A 6,353-nucleotide genomic window follows, 5' to 3' on the forward strand; every position below is an offset into this window, starting at 1 on the left:
GTTACTCCGATGTGCGTGCGTGCGTGCGTTCTCTTGTGTAGATTCCCATGCTGGCGTGTTTCCTGGCAGCGAGGAGGAGGGGCGATTGGGGCGTGAGGGGAGAGAGGGGCGGGGCTCAGCGCGAGAGAGGAGGAGACACGCTCGCAAGATGGAGTTCCAGAAGGTTGGTACTCACCCGTGCGTGAGTGCGTGCGTGTGTGTGTGTGTGAAATGTGTGTGTTAATAGAAATAAATTGTTCAGGTACATAAAAAATCTGAGGGCGTGAGATTTGCCATTCGACACCCTAAAATTGATTAGAATGCAGGAAATTGCATCTTAAAAACACATTTTTCTGGGGGAGGATCCCCACACCCTCTTCCCGCGACCTATTAAGGAAAACTGAAAATGTGGTGCTTGAAAAGTGCTTGAGTTTGTTCATGAAAAATGTGTGGGAACCCTGTATATTGTGTGTGTGTAGGAGCTGGAGGGCCCTGCCGAGGGCCTGTCTGTCCGCAGCCCCAACGTGGCCAGCGTGAGGGATCGCAACCAGCAGCGGCTCCGGAGACTGGACACCATGAGCCAGCCCAGCATCAAGTCAGGTGGGTACAGTAGAGTAGAGAAGAGTAGAGTAGCTCACCACAGCATTTCATATCTTAAACTTGAGGAGACTGGACACCATGAGCCAGCCCAGCACCAAGTCAGATGAGTACAGTACAGTAGAGTAGAGTAGCTCACTTACCAGAGCATTTCATATCTTAACCCTTTAGCTCCCATAACGGCCATGAACGTCCGGCTGGATCTGTACCAGAACGGCCGCGGCCGGCCGGAATATTTTCATATGAAAATACGGCTGAACGACTGTCATCATGCCGTTTTCCCAGCTTTCAAACACTTTAGCTCAATATTACAGACCCTCCTCGATATACTTTCAGTATAAAAATTATATGTTTATATTATATTATTTTTCAGTATTTTAGATTTTATTACGAGATGCGCCGCTTTATGCGATTTGGCAATCTGCCGTCAATTCAAATGACGGCTGTCCGAGATTGGATGGCTACAAACACAACCATTCTGTTTCTACAACCAATATACACTAAATATGAAAACTTCCAACCCTCTTCGATCTATTTTAATGGTCAACAGCACATGTTTATTTAGGCTATTTTTAGATCATGTTGTTTTATTAGGCTTATGAGATGGTGTTCAGCTGTGATGAGTTCTGCCATGGTCCTAAATAGCAAACACAACTGTCCAGCCGATGTCTACACGCTACATATTAAAAATGTAAACTGTCTTCGGTGTGTTTTCAGAGTCAAACCATATGTTGGTATCCAACTATCTTAGTTTCCTGGAACAACAAACAGCGACAGCTCTGCGTAACAGGCGCGTCGTGTGAAGGAAGCGCAGCATGATAGGCTACTCATTTTGCGTGTCAGCTTTGGCAAAGCAGTCAAGGACTGTTACTACTCCACGTTGTCCTTCATAAAAATGTGCGTGAAGACGTTGAGTTGAATGCTAACTTCCAATAATAGCCTACCAACGTGGTGTTTGTAGCACTTCAATTCCGTATTACTCGGTGATGCCTGGCGCGTCTTACCTGTGCCAAATTGGGAGGGGAAAGTTCCTTAGAGCTCCATTCATGTCCTGTCTGCTATCGCGGACACTTCAACGGTTATCCTTACACGTCTTTGGCATGGTTTAGTTCAAACATTATTAGCTAGTGTAGTCCATTACAGTTATACCGCTTGAAACCGCTTGAAAACAGGACTTTTGGGTGAACGACATTTGTTGTCGTCACATGATCATTGTTCAACTTTGACCCTGGATGGATGGATGGATGGATGGATGGATAGACGAAGGATAGATAGATAGATGGATAGAGAGATCGATAGATAGATAGATAGGCCTAAATATATAGATATATAGATAGATAGGCCTATATAATATCAGATTTTATCACATTTTTATCATTTAATCCACATCAAAGGCACTCTATGGGAATACTGAACAATTAATTATCCATAAATGATATACCATTTGAAAGTGTGTTTTCTCTACTTTAATATGAAAGTAACTTGTAATTGACACTTTTCATGTCTTTTCAAGTTATTTGACATTATTTAAAATATGACCAAAATGTCAATTTTTCCTCAGAATTCTTGGTAGAATTCCGGCCTATTCAAAAAAAATTCTGGTAGCTAGAGGGTTAAACGTCATTTATTGTCTTATTCATGTTAAATGAGGAGACTGGACACCATGAGCCAGCCCAGCATCAAGTCAGGTGGGTACAGTAGAGTAGAGTAGCTCACAAGTCACCACTCCAAATGAGGAGACTGGACACCATGAGCCAGCCCAGCATCAAGTCAGGTGGGTACAGTAGCGTACCTCACTCAACACAGCATTTACAGCATTATCTCAATCATCATGTATTGTATTGTATTGTTCATATTACCACCAGGGCATGGCACTAGCAGCTGCCAACCGGCGAAATGCTGGTAAAACAATTTCAGTGTCATTAGCCAATTTGACTGGCAGCTTATTCCTTGGTATGAGATACGCATCATATTCACAGTAGCCTACATTCTGTTGTTTGTCCCCTGTGTATCAACTGTTTTGTAGCTCAGTAACTTAGTTTCTATTTGCTTGATACACTTTTATGTAGAAAGCTATACCCTCATCTTGCTTTAGCACCTCATCTTCTGAGATTAGACATACGCCATCATGATAAAAAAAAGGAATATAAAATCTAGTGGCTAGTGGAATACCTGAATGGCCAGTGACTCAGGAAAACCACTAGCCACAGTGGCCGGTGGGTAAAAAAGTTAGTCAAGCCCTGATTACCACGCTGCATGACATGAGGTGTTGTAAGTGACAGTAGATATAATGAGGTGTTGTATACAGTGGGATATTTACGAGCCTAAATGAGCAGACTAGATGATACTGTGAGCCAGCCCAGCACCAATCAGGTCAGTGTACCTATTTAAAATGCTCATTTCCTACCACCTCTCAAGTTAAAGAATTGACTTTTGCCTTTCGCTGCACTACATGATGTGTTGTGTACTAGCCTGGTTTTACCAGACCACATTAATTACTTTTCAATTCATTTTTGGTCTGGATGTTGGATGCCCTGGAGCGCTTGGGTTGGGAGGAGGGAGCTCAGCTCTGGTTTAAAATGAGTGGTGACCAATCACTGACAGTTTACGTTCATGACGTATATTGTTATGCGCCCAAGTGCGTTCGATTATTGGCCAGCCCATCTGGTGGACAACTAAACGCTCCCCAGAGAAGCGTAATCAGACCATTGATGAATTACGAAGTAATTAAAAATGAATGGTCTGGCCTCTCAGCCTAGTTTTCGAAAACATCAAACATTTTAGATGACCCCATCCATCCTCTTCACTCTGAGTTTGAACTGCTGCCCTCAGGGAGGTGCTACAGATCATTCATTGCTAAGAAGAACATTTATAAACATTCTTTTATTCCAAATGCAATTTCCATAGTCAATAAGCTATGGAAAAGCTAGAGATAGGGTTTTGAACTAATGCCTGACTTGCTGTATGATGTGTGTGCTGGGAGGGGTGGTTGGAGGGGGGGTGGATGCAGCATTTGTATGTGTGTTTTCTGTCTATTTGTGTCTATCTGTGTTTATATCCTGTTGTTTACCCTGTGAGACCAAAGGCAATTTTCATGCTTGCATGATAATAAAGTATAATCCAATCTAATCTACCAGAGCATTTCACATCTCACTCCTGAGCTCTACAGCACCACACTGCAAGAGGTGGGAAAGCGTCCATGTCCTAATTGCAGGGAAAGTGACTGGCTGAAGGCAAACTCGGTTCCATTGCTTTATTTTTGTGTTGGATTGTCCTAACTGAACATTGCTTGTTCTCTACTACAGTTAAAGATCCTATTTTAAGTAGTAGGTACATGGTTGATATGACACACACCCACACACATTCAGAGGAAAAGAGAAGAAAGCTTATTTCGTGTGTGTGTGCGTGTGAGTGACTGATTGGCTGAAGGCAAACTCGGCTCCATTGCTTTACTTTTGTGTTGGATTGTCCTAACTGAGCATTGCTTACATGCCCTGAAGAAAGCCCTAATGCCGCTTTGCATGGGCAATTTCAAGAAGTCCTCACTGGACATTACACTGCAATTTTTGGAGTGCCTTGGTGAAAAAGTTTTTTTTTATTTTTTTTTTCAACAAACTTTGGACATTGCTTACATGATTTTAAAAAGTTATTTTGTTATGCTGTCTCTATTGTTGCTGTTTCTGTTTTTTTTTAAATGTGCTGCACCGACTTTTAGTTTAGATTTACAGTCAGCGTAGTTGCATATTTAAGTTAGAATTCACAGATTCAATGTGGGCATAGACTGTTCAGTACAGAGTGGGTTTTTGTCTATTTTTTTGTTTTTTGCTACTACTGGAAAATGTTCATGGTTTAGTGAATTGTCATACAACAATGTTCATTAATATGCTTGGTCCCTATTGAATTCATTCTTTCTCTTCTTTCTTTCTTCCTCTTCTTCCTTTCTCTCTCGCTTTTGCTTTTGCTTTCTCTCTCTCTCTCTCTCTCTCTCTCTCTCTCTCCGCACAGGTGAGCTGTGTCCTGACGATGACGATTTCTGGCAGACGTCTCCTCCTCTGCCGCTGGATGACAACCGGCGCGTCTCCGTGGATACGGTTGCCACGGAGCCCTGGCTGAGGCCCGGCACCGCCGACAGCATCAAGCACTTCCTGTCGGGGCCTTTCTTCAAGCCGCTCGGCAGCGACTGGCAGCAGCAGCAGCAGCAGCAGCAGGGACCCTCCACATACCACGGATGACGCCAGGACAGCTAGCCGAGCGCCGATCCCTCTTGCCCTATACCCACCCACCGACCACAGATGACGCCAGAATGGCTAGCCGAGCGCCGATCCCTCTTGCCCTATACCCACCCACCGACCACAGATGACGCCAGGACGGCTAGCCGAGCGCCGATCCCTCTTGCCCTATACCCACCCACCGACCACAGATGACGCCAGAAGCGCCGATCCCTCTTGCCCTATACCCACCCACCGACCACAGATGACGCCAGGACGGCTAGCCGAGCGCCGATCCCTCTTGCCCTATACCCACCCACCGACCACAGATGAAAGTGGGACAGCTAGCCGAGCGCTGATCCCTCTTGCCCTATACCCACCCACCGACCACGGATGACGCCAGAATGGCTAAATGAGTGCCTATACCCCAACCCCCTAAACCCACCCACCGAGAGCCTATCGACCAGCCACCGACACCCACCCACCAACCACTGATGGAACTGGGACAGCTAGCCAAGCGCCTGTCTATCCTAACCTCTAAACCCATCTATCTGCCTGGGATGACGCCAGGATGGCTAACCAAGCGTCTAACCCTCTACCTCTAATTTTCACACTCTTACCACAGAATCCGTCCTACCACGGGTGGCAATGGGTACAGGGAGCACAACTAAGACTGCCGCGGATGATGCCAGGGTGGCAAACATCAGGACGGCTAATCAAGTGCCCATCAATCCCCTACCCCTGCTCCCTTTGTCTGTCACGGAGGACACCAGGATGGGCTAGCATGGTTACACCATAGGGGTATACAAAGAAACAGGAGTAAACAAGGTTCAGGAGTAAACCAGGTTACGTTATGAAGTACGCAGCACTCAGCTAGGTGCCAGCGGGACTGCTCTCCTGTTATTTAACCCCCCACCCCACTACTGAACCTGATCCTCCAGCACTCAGCCAGGTGCCAGCGGGACTGCTCTCCTGTTATTTAACCCCCCACCCCACTACTGAACCTGATCCTCCAGCCTTATGCCACACTGGTGCCTGAGACCTCTGTACTGTACTAGGCCTTAGATTGAGTTTGCACTTCAGATGTGCGTGTGTGTGCTTGTGTGTGAGTGCGTGCGTGCGTGCGAATGCTCATTTCATCCAAAGTTTGAATGAGTGAAGTCACTGCTCCACATGGCTGGGTACTGTGGAGGGACACTGACTGGAAGAGACGAGCGAGATTGTCTTAAAAATGTCACTACTTCAAGTCTGAATGCATTGCCTTAAACACCTCGGCTATTTTAAAACAAGATGTGTGCGTGTATGTGCCTGCGTGCGTGTGTCTGTCTGTCCATGTCCGTGTTTGGGCATAGGCCAGTGTCTGTCCTGCTGCATGTGATGTTTTATTTGTTTTATGTAAGGTTTTATTTGTTTAATGTGAGGTTTTGTTTTAATGTTAATTAAATTAAATGTTTGAAGTGAAATCTATTCAGCACTTTTCAGAAGCTCTCTTGTCTTAAGAGATTTCTTGTAATAAAAGTCTATTTTAATACTACTGCTGTGGACATTCAGTCATTGGCCTACACTGTC

At 45.3% G+C, this 6,353-nt stretch overlaps 1 protein-coding gene across 2 annotated transcripts in view; it reads left to right on the forward strand.

Moving 5' to 3' along the window:
• LOC134455396 (centrosome and spindle pole-associated protein 1) overlaps window positions 1–5,002 on the forward strand; it is a 50,542-nt gene extending 45,540 nt beyond the window's left edge. For both annotated transcript variants that reach the window (XM_063206416.1, XM_063206417.1), the window contains exons 29-31: window positions 42–163; window positions 459–579; window positions 4,582–5,002. In XM_063206416.1, coding sequence (XP_063062486.1) covers window positions 42–163; window positions 459–579; window positions 4,582–4,808 — 470 coding nt within the window. In that variant the 3' untranslated portion in view covers window positions 4,809–5,002. The remainder of the gene's footprint in view (window positions 1–41; window positions 164–458; window positions 580–4,581) is intronic.
• The last annotated feature ends 1,351 nt before the right edge of the window (window positions 5,003–6,353 follow it).

The sequence above is a fragment of the Engraulis encrasicolus genome, chromosome 9 (genome assembly GCF_034702125.1).
Source record: "Engraulis encrasicolus isolate BLACKSEA-1 chromosome 9, IST_EnEncr_1.0, whole genome shotgun sequence".
Classification (NCBI taxonomy): domain Eukaryota; kingdom Metazoa; phylum Chordata; class Actinopteri; order Clupeiformes; family Engraulidae; genus Engraulis; species Engraulis encrasicolus.